Source organism: Rhinolophus sinicus, linkage group LG10 (assembly GCF_036562045.2).
Source record: "Rhinolophus sinicus isolate RSC01 linkage group LG10, ASM3656204v1, whole genome shotgun sequence".
In the NCBI taxonomy this organism is placed as follows: domain Eukaryota; kingdom Metazoa; phylum Chordata; class Mammalia; order Chiroptera; family Rhinolophidae; genus Rhinolophus; species Rhinolophus sinicus.
Window position 1 is genome coordinate 80,267,634 of NC_133759.1, and position 17,806 is coordinate 80,285,439.

Below are 17,806 nucleotides of genomic sequence, written 5' to 3' on the forward strand. Positions count from 1 at the left end.
GCCCTAACACAGATTCATCTGTAGAATCTGCTTCCCCAGGAAGGAGGTGTGTGAAGATTCTTTGTCCTCTAGGATAGAGATGGTAAGTGTGGGAGTCAGCACAGAGCCCTGCCATGCCAGGTGAGTGAAAATCAGGCTGGGGATTAAGGGAGGGTGGGATGAGTTGATTTCTGCTTTGATAACTATAATCACACTTCATGGAGCCACTATATACTTCTCTGCAGGTGGGAGGTAGAGACAGATGAAATTGTCCTACAACGGAGGCAAAAGCAGATAGATTATGGCAAGCGCACACCTGGTTACCAGTGCTTTCTGCAGCAGGTCCCCAAGTGAGTGCCGTTGTGCATAGTCACAATAAGAGAGTCAATCAAGTGGCTTTGGTTCAATGTCAGGTGATGGAAAAATACTAGAATCTGAGTGCTCTCACAAAGTTGCAGCATTACTAAAACGAATTATCCTGCAATCTAGCCCCCAAATTAAGTTTCCAAGATTTTTTCCAAATGGAACAAGTTATACTTGGCACATCAGACTTTTTAAAAAAGTCTATCTTTAAAAAAAAAACTACCCATGTTTTTGGATAATGAAGTTTCTTTCTTTCCAATCATTTTTACCTCATGCCTCCAGCTGACGTGGCTAATTGCAACATACTTGCCCAATTACATGTAAATTTGCATGCTTACATACAAACTAAATGTATGAAAAGGTAGAATGTATTTGAACAGGATATCGAATACTGTCTTTTATATCTATCTTGACTTCTGAGGGAATTGGAATATATAATTTACCATTTCCAGAAGAAAGAATATTAGGGAATTAGGAAGGTGATGTTTAATCTGATTGAAGGTTTATTTTTTTCTGTTGAATCAAGAGAATTGATCATACCTTATTCTCAGAGACTCCCTAATGAGTCTCCTGTTTCACTGTGATAAGCAGTGAGCCGTGCCCCCTCACCTTGACCTCATTCTGACACATTTGTCATTGCCAGGACACAGCGACAGCCAGGACTTCACCCTCAAACACCAAACAAAAACAGGAGGTACAGCCGCCGCTCCTGGGATGCCCAGATCAGGCAGTGGAGAAGAGCCCTACATTCCTGGGATCCCCCCAGCCAGCCTCTGCAGGGCATGGGAGCTAAAGGGTGTGTGCACTATTCTTGGTTCCTTTCTTGAGTGGTGAACTGAGTCCTACTTCTCCCCCACTTCGCAAAGATTTAGCTTTCACTGGCTGTAAAGGGAGAGCCTGAATGAGATGCATGTTTCTCTGACTCTGCTGCCTTCCCAGGCAGGAAATGAAGAGTCTCTTAGAGCCAATGGATTCCACCCTTTTGAATAACCTCCTGGATGACTGGTTCCAACCCCTGGAATCTTCACAATATGGATGGAGCCCAGAGGGAGCCCAGGTAGTATCCTCTGCTGAAATCCATTGGAGCAGGCTCAGAGATGGGGTCTGGTCCAGGAGGTCACAATTAAGATGGGCTTCAAGGTAGTAGTCCAAGAACAAAACAAAGAAAATGGGGCAGCAGGAAAAAAATAGCATGACATGAATTTAAAAACTTGAGAAAAGTGACATAAGGAGATTTAATTATAGTTAGTAACAAGGGGAGTTGGGCTGCACTGGGGGCTATTTTATACTTGATGAAAAGTGTATAATTTTCCTTTGAAGTGAGGCCTGAAACTTGACTTGCAGGGCTTGTTGTTTTTTAACTGCCTCAATTTCTGTCAATGTTTTGCAAATGAGCCAATGCTAACTTCTTATACTCAATCATTTTAGTAAGCATGGTTAATAATAAAAAGGGGGATCACCTAGTGCCGAAGACCAAGGGCTTTAGAGCTTCAGACTCCTTTTATTTTTTTAAATACTACCTTTGTCCACCACATGGACAGTCACTTATCATCTGTCAAATAAGGAGATTTTGTCTCATTTGATGATTGTAAGCAAAAATGAGAATACATATTTAAAGTGTCTGGCACATAATAAGTGCTTTACAATAGCAATTATTGGAAACCATGTCTCCTGTAACTTCATGGCCCCTACCCCTGCTCCTTCTTTTGCCAAGGGAAAATGTGCAGGGCAAGGAAATGTGAAGTACATCTTCCCTTCACCCACCATTTTCTTAAGTACCCACTTTTCCTCTTCTTTTCCAGTTTGCAGACTTGGTGGCTCCTGCCTTCTCCCTTCCCTGGCTCTGTGAAGAAGATCCCCACCACTGGTTCTACGTTCTGGCTGATCACAGTTACTTATCTGTCCCAGACTTGAGTGAGGCACAGAATATTTAAGGAAAACAGATGTCTTTCCGGGGCCTTGTTGCCAAGTGTAATAGTGAGGGTTTACTTGCATTACTGTTACTTTCCAATTGATTAAAAAAGAAATCTAAAATCCTGCCCTACAAAAGAGATCACAACAGGGAGGCATTGTTTAAAACCTCTCCTTTTTCCATCTTTTTGCCTGTCTCTCTAAATCTTCTTTGATAGCTGAGACCAGAAACCATCTAGCTGTTCGCCAACCTCTTCACCTACTAACGGCTACATTCAGTCTCTTCAGAAAGGACTTAAACTTTGGCTGAGGTGGGAGGTGGTGGCAATGGTGGAGAGGTAATAAAAGGTGGTTTCCTCTTCCTGAAGAGGAACTATAGCAACATCAACATCTTTTCCCCATCTGCCTGTTTTCCTCCCTCCTTCCTTCTCTTAAGGAAAGTGGTCCAGCTGTAACCACCGTACTCCCCCCACCCCCCACGCGAGCTACTGAACCGCCTATGATGTCATAATCACAATCCCATTACCTCATCCTGTTGGGGGGGGTGCGTAGAGGGAGGAGAAGGAGTGAACAGCCCTGGGCCCTCCTCAGCTTTACTAGGTGTTTTGGGTAAGGGCTAATTACAGAACCAAATGGAAACGGCCCCGCAACTGTTACAAGTCCTGGATTTATGAGGTTCGAGCCGATCCGGCCCCTGGAAGAGGGGCTCCTGGGACACAGAGCAGGCCCTAATCGGCGCTTGGACTACCCTTCCCAGAATCCTTCACGTCACGGACGGGTCCTCTGCTGGGGGAAGGGGGATTCCTTCAGTAAGGTGGCCCTAGAAAGCGGGACCGGAGAGCAGGTGAGAGGAACCTTGGCTAATTGTAGTACGCGGCCCGAACCGATTAGGGGGCTGTACTTGGGCCCATGTAGGAATGGAGGGTGGGGGCTATGGCTTTGTTTACCTTCGTCTGGTACGGCCTCCCCCGCGGGTTTCGAGGTATGCTTCCAACTAGGCCGGTCCACCTTCTGCAATATTTTGGAGGGGGTGACTCGATAATGAGGAAACCGTCCTCATCCCTAAATCAAGAAGCCGGGCTCGTTCCTGACAGCGTTATCCAAGAAACACTTTGACAGAGAAACAACACGGGTCTCGAGCCTCCCGAGGTGGTTCAGGAGAACTCTGTGAACCGGAGCGATCCCCCCACTCTCCTCAGAGGCCTGTTGGTTCGCGCCGGCGCCTTTTAAGGGCACCGTGGGGCTAACGGAGCGCTCAGAGCTGCTCCGGCCGCGGCCCTGGGAGCTGAAGGAGCCGCGGTAGGTGGCGGAGGGCAGGTAGCGCTGGGGCCTCGGGGCGGGCACCTCGGCCGTCCGTCCCTCCTTCCCCTCCCCCAGCCCGGCCGCCTGCGCCGCACGGCTTCGCTAACCGCCTCCGCGGGGAGAGCACGGGACCCGGTGGGGGAGGGGGTGGCGGAGTGCTAAGTCCCAGACCTTCTCCATCCCCCGAGTCCTGAGTTCGCTTCTCGCGGCCAGATGATGGAAGCTGATTGGGAAGAGGCGAACGACACCCCCTTGAGCGAACCCTGGCGCGCCCCCCCCTCCCGGGGCCAGCGGACGCCCCATGCCCCACCCCGCGGGGACAGGCAGGGCAACCGAGGGAGAGGTTTAAGATTGGAGGGGGGCCTAGCCTTTTGCTTCTTCATCAGGGTGGGGGGAGGGGTGCTCCCCACTTGTTACCCCATCTCCCCCAGAGCCATATGGGAGAAAAGCAGTCAAGTCCCCACTTACCTGTTCATGCACCTCCCTGCTTCCCTCATGTTTTCTTCCAGTCTCTCCCGGAGGTGTGGGGCTGGGACCTGGGGAAGGGTCCCCAGGGGATTTGTGACTCTCCTCCCCCTTGGCCTGACTTGATCCTACCTTCTCCAGGTTTCAGCACAACCTCAGCATCCCTGAAACCCGAATGTCAAGGGTTACTGCCATCCAATAGGAGATGGGGTGGGGGTCCAACCTTTATTTTAGGAGGCCGATGGTGGAGGGAAAGCCTGGATTGCGAGTTGGGCCTGGTGGGGTTCTGGGGAGGGCCTTGCGGCCTGCTGCTCTGTAGAGGGCTGAGCCCCGTGCCAGTTGTTAAGCTGAGAAGTTTTAACTTGTTTAGTGAACGTTCAGGGCTGTCTCTACCCCTCAGATATACAAAATGGAAGGGGAAGGAAGGCGGCATGAGAGGGCTTCTTACACATTTTTCTACGCCTGCCTGAGAAAGAGGAGGCCCCTGGCGGAGCTGGTTTGCCTTCTTTTGTGTCCTGGTTTGATTCCTTATGGCTTCCGTTCTGTTCCCCCTCTCAGCCTGGCCTGTTTTAGGAAACTCAGGCTGAGAGTATCAGTTGCGTGGTGGTAGTTGCATTGTTCCAATTACCGCCGTGTGTGTGGCCACATCCCAACAATTAAAATGCAGAAAAACACGAAATCACTCTCTTCTCTTGATCCCAGGGAGGGCTGGGAGTTTGCTGTTTGGCCAAATGCCTCATGAAAAGCTTGAAAGACTTTTGCTTCACTCTCTGCTCCTCATGGCTGGTCAGTCAGAGGTCTGGGCTCTCTGGGGTAAAAGCCTGCAGTTAGGTTCCCTCTCTGGTTGATCTTTGAGGGCAGAGTTAAGAAACCAAGAGCAGAAGTGATATAAGCTTTAGCTTCTCCCACAAGCACATAGGGGAAGCAGCTGAAGGGAGCTCTCAGGAAGCTGGAACTTTGTTCAGGGTTGTAATAATTATGCATGAAAATGATAGTTCACTATAATGACGATTGACTTCTCTCACACCTTTCTTCCCCCAAACTCCAAGTACATCCATGTGTATTTCTTTGATTCCTTGTGGCCTGCTTCCCTCTGAAGTGGGATTGGGGTAGAGATGAGTCCTTCTATTTTGTAAAAGTAGAAAGTGATCTGCCCCCAAGGTCACAGAAGAGCCCTTTAGGGTTTCTCTTGCTATGTAGGTGACATCCGACCAAATAGATAAACCCGATTGATTGCCTTCTTGTCTTAATGATATCATCACTATGGCCTTCTGAGGCCTTGTAGAGCAACAAATGGGAGGGGTGAGAAACTGCAGCCTATGTGGACTCTTGGTTTGTACAGGCCAGATGGTATGCTTTTTACATTTTGATATTTCATGTTATAGTCCCTGTGACAGATTCAGATTATATTATATGTTTTATATGTGGGTCAATTGGGACCAAGAAAGGTTAAATGATTTGCCAAAACTGCCACAGCAAATTGGATCAAGACTTAGATTTCTTGATAGTTCTCTCTACTAGCGAATGCTACCTATACCCTCTGGTGAGCTGTCTGCTGCTGGTCATTTCTGGGAATAGGCAGAATAGTATGGAGACACTAGGTTAACCTCCCCTCCTCCCTGGAACAAGGCCCCTCAGGCAATGGTGTGGGCTTGAAGCCTGTTCTCTAATAGAATTAGTTTGCTTCTACCAAAATTAACCTGAGAAAGAGTCTTGATTAATTGTATTCATGGTCTTAGATCAAGCTAAAAACTTGCTTGAATGAAATCATAGAGTTGTTTTTAACATCTGTAGAGTTGAAATGTAATTGGAATTACCCTGGTACCGTTTCCTTATCTTCTCATTTTATAAGAGAATATGTACAGTGTGTTAGACAACTGTAATACATCAGCTGGTCAGGCTAAGGAAGAACTTAAAACCTTATTTACTCTGATCGGTCTGAAGCAGAAAGTCATTCCTTGCTGCTCCTCCCTGTTCCCTATTATTATTACTGTAGTTTAGGAAAAGGGTACACTGCTTTTGACTGGAAAATAAAAATATTGGGCTAATCAGGATGGAAGTGACCATTTGGGCATTCTTCTCACTCAAGCTGTTTTCTAAGTGGTGCTGGTATTCTGGGTAGACAGCGGAGCATGAACCAGGTTAGGAGTGGCTAATAGGTTTCAACTTGCCACCTCCAGTTCATTTTTCTGCATATCTGGAGTGCCAAGTTTAGAATGTGTCTACGGCTGTGTTTAGGCTTAACAGGAAAGAACTGTGATCAATTAATGATGTCTGCCAGAGGCCTGGCGTAGGGATGCTGTGGTATGTGTGCCATACATTTTCCGCCTCTGGACCAGGTACATCTCTAATATCACTTGGGGCCGGTCCCTCTGTAATTGGCAGACTCAGCAGGCATGACTGGAGAGGGAAGTCCCAATGGTGCTAGAATGGTGCTGCAGTGGCAGAAGACGGCTCACGAGTGAGGTCTGGAAGAACGAAAGGGAAGACATCCATCATTTGCTCCAAAGTGTGCAAGTCAAATCCTGGGGAGAATCATGATAACCCTGATCACTGAGCAGCTACAGAAGCAGACTCTGGATGAGCTGAAATGCACACGCTTCAGCATCAGTCTGGTAAAAGACCAGTCTTCCTGCTTCTCCACAACCCCATCCCCCTTTTTTCTGAGGCTGTTTGTTGCTACTATTTCACCCTTGTCCTGTGCTATATGAGTTATGGTACTTGTACTGGAAGAGCCCACTGAAAGCTCAAAACCCAGCCCAAAAGGAAGGGGGCAGGGATTTTTCCACAGAATGAGAAAGGACACCAGAACTTGGGTGGAGAAGGGTTTGACATGTTGGAAAATGTGGAATATTGTTTTTACTCACTAACTTCAGGAAGAAAAAAGAAGATGAGAACACTTAAGAGTCCCTAACATCCCAATAGCCCAGCAATTGCAGGGGTGAGCTGAACAGGGCTTCCTGGAAATCTGTGTCCTGAACCTGAATCATGATGGGTATTCTCTCTCTCTCTTAGCCTTTGCCTGATCATGCAGACATCTCCAACTGTGGGAACCCTTTCCAGCTTGTGCCTGGTAAGGTGGTGTGTTTGCGTCTATGTGTGTATGCCCATGCCTCCATCCACATATTTCTTGCATTGGTTTCCAGTGTCTAGGACTAGGTAGCCTACCTCCACAACTTCCTTGCCAGGGTCACCTTGTGAGATGGGTACTTGTCTCCGTTTTACATATTAGCATGTTACGTTACATTCTTGTTTTATACAGCTGCATATTATTGCACTGTGGGGTTGTACCGTAGTTTATGTAACTGATCTGTTGGTGCACATTAGGTTATTTCCAATCTTTTGTTATGACAAAACCATAGTGAATAAATAACCTTGTACGTGTCATTTTTCACATGTAAAAATGTATTTGAGGTATCAATTCCTAGATTATGAATTACTTGAAGGGTCTGATCATGGGGGCATTTGGATGGAGGCATCACTAGAGTACAACCAGAACTCTTAACCCGTGCTGCTGGGCCGCTGTACAGCTTGTTTTCTTTTCTGGGAGACCTGGCAAGGGAAGTGTGTTGGCAAAAACCTCTTCATTCCGCCTTTTCCTGTGGTTTATTAAATGCTTACTGAAAGCCAGGTATTTGCTGTAAGTACTGAGCGGGACACATGGTCCCTGCCCTCAGGAAGGTTAGTAAGGGGCAGAACTGTTGACCAAAAATGTCAAGTGTGGTTTTCTCCCTCATCAAGTCTGACTCCATATGCTTGCCAGTTGCTCCAGATATCTAGCCTCTGCAGAATTGCAGCCAGCTAACCAGAGGAGCCTGCAGTCGGTCCTTTGTCCCTTGATGAGCTGTTGCCCAGAAATCAGTTTTGGTTAGAATGCAATGAGGACCATTCCTTTTAGTCCATTTCCCCTTCCATCCCTTAGTCTCCTAATCTGTTTGGATTTCAGAGCAGGCCTAGGGGAGTGGAATCAATGTATACAGGTGGCCAGACTCGAACATGAGTGACATAAAGCCTTAGGGTTTTGCAAGCACGTTTCACCGTCAAAAGGCCTTCTGCACCCTATTTGCCCTTCCTAGGAATGAAAATGATCTCTTACCTGCATGATTACCTCTTAATCTCTTGCAGTCCTAACTCCTGTCTTGGTGCTTTTGACACATTGGAAGGGGAAAGGCTAAGGAAGGAGAGTATAGGCCTGCCTTTCACAACCTGGGGCTAGGGGTTTGGGGAGCAAAGTAGGACTAGGCTGAGTAGAGTGCGGAATGAACAGGACACACACACACACGTTTCTCTTGTTTTACATTTGAGAGGAAGTGGCAGGCTGTATGAGATTATAGTTTCAATTTCATGTGATTCTTCATAATGGAGACAGAATAGCAGAGTGGTTAAAAGACCCAGCCTTAGCATCAGACAGACCAGGGTTAGAATCCTGCTTTGGTCATTTGATTGCTGCATGACTTTGGGCAAGTTACTGAACTTCTCCCATCTGTGAAATGGGATAATAGTACCTACCTCGTGAGGTTTTTGGGAAACCTCCTATAAAGTTCTCCTTACATTGTGGGGTTCATAGTAAGCCCTTAAAAAATCATTAATATTATTTTTATTATGAATGCTTTCCAGAAGGTGCTTCCTGGAGGGGCCTGCCCGGCTGTTCCTGTGCCGAGTTCCAGGACAGCCTGAACCTCAGCTACCACCCCTCAGGCTTGAGCCTGCACCTCAGACCACCCAGCCGGGGAAGTTCCCCACCGGAGCAGCCCCTCTCCCAAGTCCTAAGCCCTGAGCCCCCAGACCCAGAGAAACTTCCTGTGCCCCCCGCCCCTCCATCCAAGAGGCACTGCCGCTCACTCTCAGTGCCCGTGGACCTGTCTCGCTGGCAGCCGGTGTGGCGGCCTGCCCCCTCCAAGCTGTGGACTCCCATCAAGCACCGGGGCAGTGGTGGAGGGGGTGGGCCGCAGGTGCCTCACCAGAGCCCCCCGAAGAGGGTCTCCAGCCTCAGGTTCCTCCAAGCTCCCAGTGCCTCTTCTCAATGTGCCCCAGCCCACAGACCCTACAGCCCCCCTTTCTTCAGCCTGGCCCTGGCCCAAGAATCCTCTCGACCCTGCGCTGCCTCCCCCCAAAGTGGCTCCTGGGAGAGTGATGCCGAGTCCCTGTCACCTTGCCCACCCCAGCGCCGCTTTTCCCTGTCGCCCAGCCTGGGCCCACAGGCAAGCCGCTTCTTGCCCTCTGCCCGGAGCTCCCCCGCATCCTCCCCAGAACTGCCCTGGCGACCTCGAGGCCTCCGCAACCTTCCCCGAAGCCGCTCACAGCCTTGCGATCTGGATGCCCGCAAAGCTGGAGTCAAGCGGCGCCACGAGGAGGACCCCCGGCGGCTGCGGCCTTCCTTGGACTTTGACAAGATGAATCAGGTGCGACCAGCAGGACTGGGGAAGCCTGGATGGGAGCACAGGGACTCTGTTCCATAGTGTCACTTTTGAGCTGCCCTGGTTCTATGCCCCCCTGGCAGGGCCTCCCCTGGAGCTCCTTTCTGTCTGAGCTTTTGCTAGGGTGATCCACCATCCCAGTTTGCCCAGAACTGTCCCAGTTTTAGCACTGAAAGTCCCATGTCCTATGAAACTGCTCAGTCCTGAGGGTTCCACAGAATCTGGGGTGAAACCAATGTTAAACCTTCCAACAGGGATCCCAGAGTGTCCTGGTGGAGGCACCTTCTCTCCTCTCTGAGAATGCATAAGCCACAAAAGTGCCATCATCAGTGCCCCACCCCTCCTTGTGCTCAAGTCTTGTTCTGCCACTGGCCCTTCAGTGCTTTAAGAGGGTCTGTGAGAGCTGAAAATGGGCTGCTGCAACATTCATGTGTTCAGCAAATGTGTTTTGTCTTGCCAGTGTGAGTGCAATTACATGTACTTGCCTACTTTTTCATATTCTTCCTCCTAGACCACTGGGTCACAAACCGCTTTGAGAACTTACACACTTATTTAGAGTCATTTGTCCAACCAGCAGCAAACATTTATTGAATGCCTACTATGTACCAGGCTCTGACTAGGCCCTCGCAGCATGGTAGTTAAACAGGCAGACGATATTCCTGCCCACGTGAAGCTTATAAACGAGCTTCTAATCTTGAATCTGATAGAAACTCTGGGCTCTTTTCTCAAAGAAATGTACGTGTATACTAAATTTTCCAAATTTTTTCAGGGAGTTCACAAACCTCACCCTAAAGCCTAACACTTCTGCCTTTGAGGGCAATTAAGAAGGACACTTTGAAATACAGCTTGGCCAGGGCGCTCTGGGATGTTAGTATCTTCCTTTGCGTTGTTAACTTTGTTGTTTGTTTGACAGAAACCATACTCAGGAGGTGTCTGTCTCCAAGAAACAGCCCGGGAAGGCAGCAGCATCTCTCCGCCGTGGTTCATGGCCTGTAGCCCCCCACCCCTCTCTGCTTCCTGCAGCCCCGTTGGGGGTTCCTCCCAGGTGCTGAGTGAAAGCGAAGAGGAGGAGGAGGGGGCCGTGCGGTGGGGGCGGCAGGCACTGAGCAAGCGGACACTGTGCCAGCAGGACTTTGGGGACCTGGACTTGAATCTGATTGAGGAGAACTAAAACTGAGAGGCTACTTCCTGGGGCCACACAGACTGACTCTCTTATGGCTACTAACAAGTGTCGAGGCCCCAAGACCAGGGGCCCAGCCTGGGAATGGGGGTGAGTGGAGGGCTCCGACTCAGGGCAGCTGGAAATCTTCTCGCTCCAGGAAGCTCGACCAAGCTGAGAGACTGGCCGGGACAAGATAAACGGAGCTGGTGGCGGGAGGGACATCCCCAGAGCAGACCCCTCCCATGGCGGCCCTGAGTGTGAGTATCCCTGCCACCGAGAGAGCGATGGGCAGGGAAGGAAGGGGTCTGCTGACCCCAGCTCGGGGAATTTCACTAGCCCCTTTGCTTCAAAGGGCACTTGTGTCTTAGAATTTGGCCAGGGTGGGGGGTTCATTCAGCCTCCTCGGAGAAATTGTGTGAGAATGTGTGTGTGTGCATGGGAGTACACTTGAGGAAAGATGTGTTTGTGGAGCCTTAGGGAAGGAAGACAGTTGCTCCTTAACAGCAGAGCAGCATGATACCCCCCAGGATCTTGGGTTTTCATGGGACAGTGCACTTGTTCAAGGAGTTAGAAGGAGGGCACCAAGTTTTTCTTTTTTCTAAGTAGCTCTGGAACCAGGCTTGTAATACGTAAGCACCACTGGCTCTGCACTGGATTCTGCTTGGGGGTACTGCAGGTTATTTTAAGTGCTGTGACCTCAGCTAATGGTCTTTTCCTCAGGCCCACCCCCTCTAGATAGATTTAGTACTGGGGCTGGAGAGGGCTCTCCACATTGATTCTGAGCTGGCCCTTTTTTCTCATCAGATTGCCTAGATTGTGTACAACCTGCCTCTCTCTCTAACTAGATGCAAGCACATGTGGGTAACTGAGGCAGGGTTGAAGGGCTCCATCTCTCTTTACTGACAGGACCTTTTCCCCCTTAACCCTTTGACCTTCGAGGGTCAAGAACAAGGAAGGAAGGCTCTTTATTGCCCCCAGCGTCTACTGAGGCCGACCTGTAGCAGGAGAAGTGGCATTTAGTCCCCAGCAGGCATGGGTGAGCTTATCCCCAGCACTGCCCTTTGGAAGCAGACTGCAGGGAAACCTGTTGTTGTTATAAGATCTGCACCCAACCTCTTTCTGAGCTGCTTGAGAAATGAGGAAGGGGATGTCAGCATTTACTAGTTTGCTTGTCTTCCACTCCTGCCAGGAAATGTTTATTTGCCTCTAATTAGCCCTGAGAGACCTCCGGGAGGTTGGGGCTCACTGAGGGATTGGCTGAGGATGTGTAAAGCTAAGGCTGTGAGAAGCAGCTGGGAGTTTGTTGTTGTTGGATTGAGTTTCCTTTTTTGTTTCTCACCCACAACCGGAGTCAGGGCAGCAGGTCCCAGTGGCCACACTGGTAGCTTGAAGGACTGTGGGAGCCTTGGTGGGGCTGGCACCAGTGGAGATGCGTACTGAGGCTGCCGCCACAATAGCTTGTGAGGCTTTGCCAGCTTTGGTTAGAGCCTGCATGAATGGATTGGACCTGCCCTTCCTGTTTGTTGGAAGAAGGGCACTTTCTCTTCAATTTCTAGGGTTTCTTGGGACCCAATTTCTCATGTTAGAGGAGACCAAAGTCTATTTGTTTCTTCCTCATGAAATTGATCCTGTCATTTTTCTGGGTCTCCCACTTTTGGATAGAAGCATCAACCAGGCTCCAGCCTCCTCACCTCCAGTCCAGAGGCGTTGGTCATTTCTTCTCGAGCTTCTGGCCCTCAGTGGTTCTACCCTTGCAGGGCTCCTCCCCTTCTGCTAGTTACCATGTGTTACCAGTGAGCTACTAGGTCTCTAGGGGCCTGAGAGAGGCTCTCTGGAGAATCCAGGGAAACTGTGAGCCCAGGATTTGCCCATCCTTGGTTTCATCCCTCCCCTGGCTCTTCTCCCTCTTTAGGCCATAAATTCCCTGGTGCCAGCTTCTTTTCCTCCTCGGGCATTCTCATCCCTGGGCTCTCTGTTGCAGATTGTCTATGCCAGCTACCAATAGGCCACTGGCAGTGCCAGTGGGCTCTCTGCAGGTCTATGCTGAAGAAGTGAGGGCTGTAGTTCTGCCTCCACCCTGGCTTCCCCAGACACCTAGGGCATCATCCTTAGGTGAGAAGGTCTACAGATAACCATATTTGAATTCCATTACTTTTAAGACCTGGAAACTTAAACTAGCTGGAACTGTCATCTTGCTTCTCAATCTAAGCACCCATGACCCTGGGACAAGCCTTTTCAAGAAGTGGTTCATTTTGCTTTACACAATAGATCTGTTCCAACAGTTCTGTGTAAACCAAATGCTATTTTTCGATGCATTTGGACTGCTGACCATTAAAAGCAGCCTGTGATTGCTTCTTTTGTAAAGCAAGCAGCCTCCCTCTCTACTTTAGCTGTTTGACTATTTGGATTTTCACATATTGGGCTTACCCAGAGTGGCGCACACCTCTACAGGGCTGTGGTTGACGCTGGGTAGACATCTGCATTTGTGTTGTGCGTGTGGTGTGGCTGACCCGTAGGTGAGTATTCCTGCGTGTGTGAGTGAAGCCACTCCCAGGCTGGTGCTCTCCTCCTGTGCCCGGTGACTGCCCAGTGGCAGCTCCAGCTGCCCTTCACTCCCACCTGCTGCCAAAGTCCCTGTGCTAATGGGATTACAAATACAAAAAGTGGAAAAAAATTTTTCGTAAACTTTGTTTTATATTAAAAATCCATAAGTCTGTGTGTGTGTTAAACATGAGGTCCTGCCTCTGTGGCTGTGTTTGAAAAAATAAAGTTTTATTAGAATAATCCATTTTCCCAAGCAACCTTGTGTACTACAGTGTCTTTTTCCCTTCTCCACAAAGAAAGGTGAGGAGGAAACGGAGAAGGCCACCTAACTCTCTCAGCCCCTTCCTCTACGGTATGGCTGGGCCTTTGCCCTTCGAGGGCAGTCTCTGGTCCCGAGGCTCTTTGCGGCCACAGCAGTCATAGCCTGTGGCCCAGGCTTCTGTTAAAACTTTGGCTATTTCTGGCAGTCTGGTCTGGTCTCTGTTTCCTTATACCCGTCTCCTCTTCCCTACTATCACTCTCACTTCCAGCAGGTTGAAGTCAAGTATTAATACATTCTAGCTCCCTCAGAATGCTTGTTGGTGCAGGCAAGGACTTGTCTAGATTGGTTTGTAGGTTTTGGGAAGTGGGGAGAAGGTAGCATGGAAGACTTGACCAGGAATCGTTCTTATTTAAAAGTTTTCACATGTTATGTCCTGGGGAGATGGAGATTAGTCAAAAGAATTTAGATTACAAAGACCTAGGCAATATCTCCATCCTAAATATATGGCTTTTGTAAAATTATCCTACCAGCAGAGCTGCTCTTTTGCCCTAGAAGGTGGTATTTTCCCTAATGCTTCAATTTGGAATGTTCATTTGCTGAAAGAAGCTGTGTGGCTCACTCTCTTTAGACCTTTCTATTCCACCCTTTCTTCTCCCTACGCTAGCATTCTTCCAATGTGTGTGGGTGAAGTGTAGTTGCTTAGAGATCCAGGCAGGAGCCTCTGTCCCTAAGGCATCGCCTTTCTTTGCCGGTTTGGTGCTGACTTGCCAGCCAGCCGGCAAGAAGAGTCAAGTTGCTTAGCCTCCGTCCCAGTTTCCTGCTTCAAGTTGGTGGCACTCATCATTGAATACCAATGAAGTGTGCAGGACAGGATTGGCTTGACTACCTGGAGCAGGACCATTTGAGGGAATGAAAATACACTCTAAAAAGAGTGGGAGTTGTCACCTGCCCTGGAAACAAAGGGGAGGGGCTTAGAGGAGGTGGGGCAATGGCATGTGGTTAAAGAAGCTCAGTATTACAGGTGTTTTCCTTCAAAATTGCTGTTCATTTCACCTGCTGTTTGAGCAGAGGTAAAGTTTAAACATCGAAAATAACTCCCACCCCTTCTTCTGTTCAGTTTTTTTGTTGTTGGGTTTTTCCTACTGTTTGTTTTCTGTGAGGCCTAGTGTGATTTCATTTAGCATTCCTGAGGTCCTGCTAATGTAGGAACGAATGTAAACTCTCTGAAGACCAGCGTTTTGTTTTATTCAGTGTTGTGTCCCAACACTTTGAAAAGTTACTGGCACATGAAAAATGCCTGCCATGTTTGTTGAATGAATTTCCCACCTTTGCCTTCCAGTCCCTGAGCTTAGGCACATTTCTGTCTCTGGTACTGGAAGAAGCCAGCTTCAGACACTGGGGCAGTAATTAGAACTCCATATGGGAGAAAATCGCACTGGTGAATTTTGATAGAAAAGCTGCAAGGCAGCTAGGTCCTATATGAATTCACCGTGATTCCACTTCTCCCAACTACAGCTCATGGACCATGCGCTTTAAGAGGTGTCTCTTAGCCCAGAAAAACATTCTGAGTCAGGCCTCAGGTTGGCTATGGGAAATGGAAGTTCCAAGGAATAGGGAGAGAAAAATCCAAGGAAATGTTTACTTGGGCTCCACAGGGTTGGTTTTCGAATGACTTCCCTATATGTTTTGTAGTTTACTAAAGTCAGTACTTGGTACCCACCCCCCACCTCTGCCCCCAACCTTTGCTGCAAGAAAAGTAGGTCAAGGGTAAAGACAAGGTTATGGACAGATTACTGGGTAGGCACATAAGTCTTGGAGAAAGAACCAGCTACTGCTCTTTCCTGTCTGTAGGGCAGATCATTAGAAGAAATAGCCACTTTTAGGGTAACAATCATGGATTATTACTAGACCCTTTATCTTTCTAGTTTGTATACTCAGTCTGTGCATCCATAAGACCATGGAACCTGTGCTAGTCTCTGACATGACCAACTTAATTATTGAGGTCTCCCATTGCCTGATATGAAAACCCTCTAGGCAAAAAATTCAGTATCTCTCCGTCTCTACAGTCCCTTTTCTAACAGGAGCTTTCAGTCTCCCACACCTGTATTAAATGAATTCAGCTAGAAGCGGTGGGGTTTTCTCTGTCCCCAGCCCCACTATTTCCATGGTAAGATAAGGTGCTATTGGATCAGAAAAGAATCTCTTTACAATTGGTCTCTTTCCAATTCTTCTAAAACTTGAGTTGAGAAACACCTGGACTTAATAACATTGGTAGACTTGGAAAGGGGAAGAAGCTCTATGGGTTCAAGTCACAGTACCAAGATGTTGGAAGCATGTTGGCCTTCAGCCAATGGGAAGACTAGCATTATCACATCCAATGGATGTAACACATTGGTCAATTGGAAAGGAACCTATGAAGTACTGATAGTACAGAATGGGATGGTACCGTGTTATGGGCCAGTTAGAAGAAAGATATTGTGTCCCTTGGACCAATGGGGAGAAAGTTTCTTTAAAAAAAATGACAGAAAGTGTAGTGCATATTTTCAGGATAGGAAACCAAAGAGCATGGGGCGCTAACATCTTAGCTCTAAACATCCACTGTCTAAGTACCTTGCCACTCATCCCCCGACCCCAGTAAAAGTATCTGGTGTTCCAGGAGCGTAAGCTAAAGCCTTCTCAGATATGGGACCCCCTGAAGGAAGGTTGGGACCATGATGGTGCCCTGGGGAACTGAAGTACCCGCCCAGTTCCCCACCCCAGCCGAAACTGCAATTCCCCTCCCTAACGCAGGGGGCACTGCAGGCCCCGGGGAGATTGGGGCGGAGCGCTGCGAGGGGCCCGGAGCTGCCGCCCCGCTCCGGAGCGCGGGGGGCGCTGTGCGGGGCCCGGGTTGCGGCTCCGCTCCCGGCCACCGGGGGCGCTGCGCGGCGCCGGTGGTTGGTGGTAGCTGTTGGGGGGGTGGGGGGGAGCCGCGGCCGCGGGTGGTGCGGAGGGAGGCCTTGCGGGCGGATCGGGCGCTCGGCGGAGAAGGTGGTGGGAGGCGGCGGGCGGGAGCGCGGGTCAGGCCGGCCGGCCCTGGCGATGGCGGACGCAGCGGCCTCCCCGGTGGGCAAGCGGCTGCTGCTTCTGTTCGCGGACACCGCGGCCTCGGCTTCGGCCTCGGTCCCGGCGGCGGCGGCGGCGGCGGCGGGCGGAGATCCGGGGCCTGCGCTGCGCACTCGGGCCTGGCGGGCCGGCACGGTGCGGGCCATGAGCGGGGCGGTGCCCCAGGACCTAGCGGTGAGTGGCGGCCGAGGCGGGCACTCGAGGCCGGGGCTGCGGGGCCTGCGGGCGGCCTCCCCGGGGGCCTTTGTGAGGGGGCGGTGGGGTGAGGGTGACCCAGTTCCGCGCCCCCAGATCTCCTCAGCGCCCCCCACCGGCTCCTCAGCACCCCGAGCTCTGGCCGGCATGGCTTCCGCGTCGGGGTGTGCGCCCCGGTTTCCCCCGGGGGGCGGCCAGGGCGCCAGAAGCTGCTGCCTCCACCCGGCAGGCCCCGCCTCCTGAGCGACCCTTTTTCAGCCTCCCCCCCCCCCCAACACGCCTTTGGAGCAGGCTCCCGAACCCTGGGCTCCCGGGCCCCTCAGAGTTCAGCGGTTGCTGCCGCTGTCCCTGGAAGACGTGGACCTGTAGTCCCCAGCCTCTCCCGGGAGACCTGCGCCCTGTTCTCTTCCTCCCGGAGCCCCGAGTGGGGCGGGAATGTGGGCAGTTGTGGGAGGCACAGAGGCTGCAGTTGGAGCTGCTTGGGGCTTTTTTATCTGGCAGTTACTTCCTCCTTGTCTGAGCCGGGCTCGGCCTGGCGGTCTCCAGAAAGACCAGCTCTCGGGACTGTCGCGCTCCTCTCTCTTTGCGCTTCTGGGTGACAGGAGCTGCAGTTGTGACTGTTTTTGATAAGTTTGAGATCTGTCTTGGTAGCCGAATGGAGCAGCTGGGTGGTGCTTTTTTGCTCTCAGCTCGGCTACTCCCCCAACCTTGGGAGAGGTTTTGTTTTGAAACTTTGTTGGGGCTTGGCCGCTTTTGGATACTTGCCTTGGTGTATTTTGTGATTAAAGTTGTTTAGTGTTAGAATTTAACCAGCATTCGGGGCTAGGGTGTGTTATTTTTGTTAATGTGGCGGCAAAATATGGTCTGAGCTTTGGCAAGCCTCCTTAGTTCCTCATTCTGATAGCGACCCTAGCTTTTCTGTTGAGATCAGGCTAATGAAAAACGGGGATTCTTTTGGAATGTAATAGGTCATCAGGCAGAAAGTTAATTTTCTTGATGAACTTGCTTCTGCAGATATTTTATTCGCTATAAACAGGAAGGCATTTTGCGAGATTTAATAGTAGTATTGTAGGTTTCTATTATTTTTCTACCTAGTGAACA

General features: G+C 50.0%; 3 protein-coding genes across 6 annotated transcripts in view; all 3 read left to right on the top strand.

The window, feature by feature from the left end:
* The first annotated feature begins 65 nt into the window (after positions 1 to 65).
* Positions 66 to 2,510, top strand: LOC141567270 (oocyte-specific histone RNA stem-loop-binding protein 2-like). The gene is made up of 5 exons (XM_074313588.1): positions 66 to 120; positions 225 to 329; positions 986 to 1,138; positions 1,282 to 1,399; positions 2,145 to 2,510. Exons 1-5 carry the CDS (start codon positions 80 to 82, stop codon positions 2,274 to 2,276), a joined length of 549 nt encoding a protein of 182 aa, XP_074169689.1. The 5' UTR covers positions 66 to 79; the 3' UTR covers positions 2,277 to 2,510.
* Positions 2,511 to 2,876: 366 nt separating this feature from the next.
* Positions 2,877 to 13,400, top strand: FAM53C (family with sequence similarity 53 member C). 3 transcript variants are annotated; one of them, XM_019740348.2, is made up of 5 exons: positions 2,877 to 3,097; positions 6,406 to 6,635; positions 7,036 to 7,093; positions 8,638 to 9,422; positions 10,351 to 13,400. In XM_019740348.2, the coding sequence occupies exons 2-5, from the start codon at positions 6,558 to 6,560 to the stop codon at positions 10,606 to 10,608; spliced, it is 1,179 nt and encodes a 392-aa protein (XP_019595907.1). In that variant the 5' UTR covers positions 2,877 to 3,097; positions 6,406 to 6,557; the 3' UTR covers positions 10,609 to 13,400. The 3 variants fall into 3 exon arrangements, with proteins under 3 accessions (XP_019595907.1, XP_019595906.1, XP_074169686.1); XM_019740347.2 differs by lacking the exon at positions 2,877 to 3,097 and adding an exon at positions 3,420 to 3,552; XM_074313585.1 differs by lacking the exon at positions 2,877 to 3,097 and adding an exon at positions 3,521 to 3,570.
* Positions 13,401 to 16,334: 2,934 nt separating this feature from the next.
* Positions 16,335 to 17,806, top strand: part of KDM3B (lysine demethylase 3B) — a 52,398-nt gene continuing 50,926 nt past the window's right edge. The window contains exon 1 of one of the 2 annotated variants that reach the window (XM_019740206.2): positions 16,335 to 16,684. In XM_019740206.2, the coding sequence (XP_019595765.2) occupies positions 16,487 to 16,684 (198 nt within the window). In that variant the 5' untranslated portion in view covers positions 16,335 to 16,486. The remainder of the gene's footprint in view (positions 16,685 to 17,806) is intronic. The other variant, XM_074313581.1, reaches the window with a different exon arrangement.

Excerpts from the sequence above, each read along its gene's own strand:
- FAM53C (XM_019740348.2), top strand. The coding sequence starts at position 6,558 with ATGATAACCCTGATCACTGAGCAGCTACAGAAGCAGACTCTGGATGAG. Across the intron at positions 7,094-8,637 it reads CCCTTTCCAGCTTGTGCCTG|AAGGTGCTTCCTGGAGGGGC; the intron begins GTAAGGTGGTGT and ends AATGCTTTCCAG. Across the intron at positions 9,423-10,350 it reads ACTTTGACAAGATGAATCAG|AAACCATACTCAGGAGGTGT; the intron begins GTGCGACCAGCA and ends TTTGTTTGACAG.
- LOC141567270 (XM_074313588.1), top strand. The coding sequence starts at position 80 with ATGGTAAGTGTGGGAGTCAGCACAGAGCCCTGCCATGCCAG. Across the intron at positions 121-224 it reads ACAGAGCCCTGCCATGCCAG|GTGGGAGGTAGAGACAGATG; the intron begins GTGAGTGAAAAT and ends ACTTCTCTGCAG. Across the intron at positions 1,400-2,144 it reads GGAGCCCAGAGGGAGCCCAG|TTTGCAGACTTGGTGGCTCC; the intron begins GTAGTATCCTCT and ends CTTCTTTTCCAG.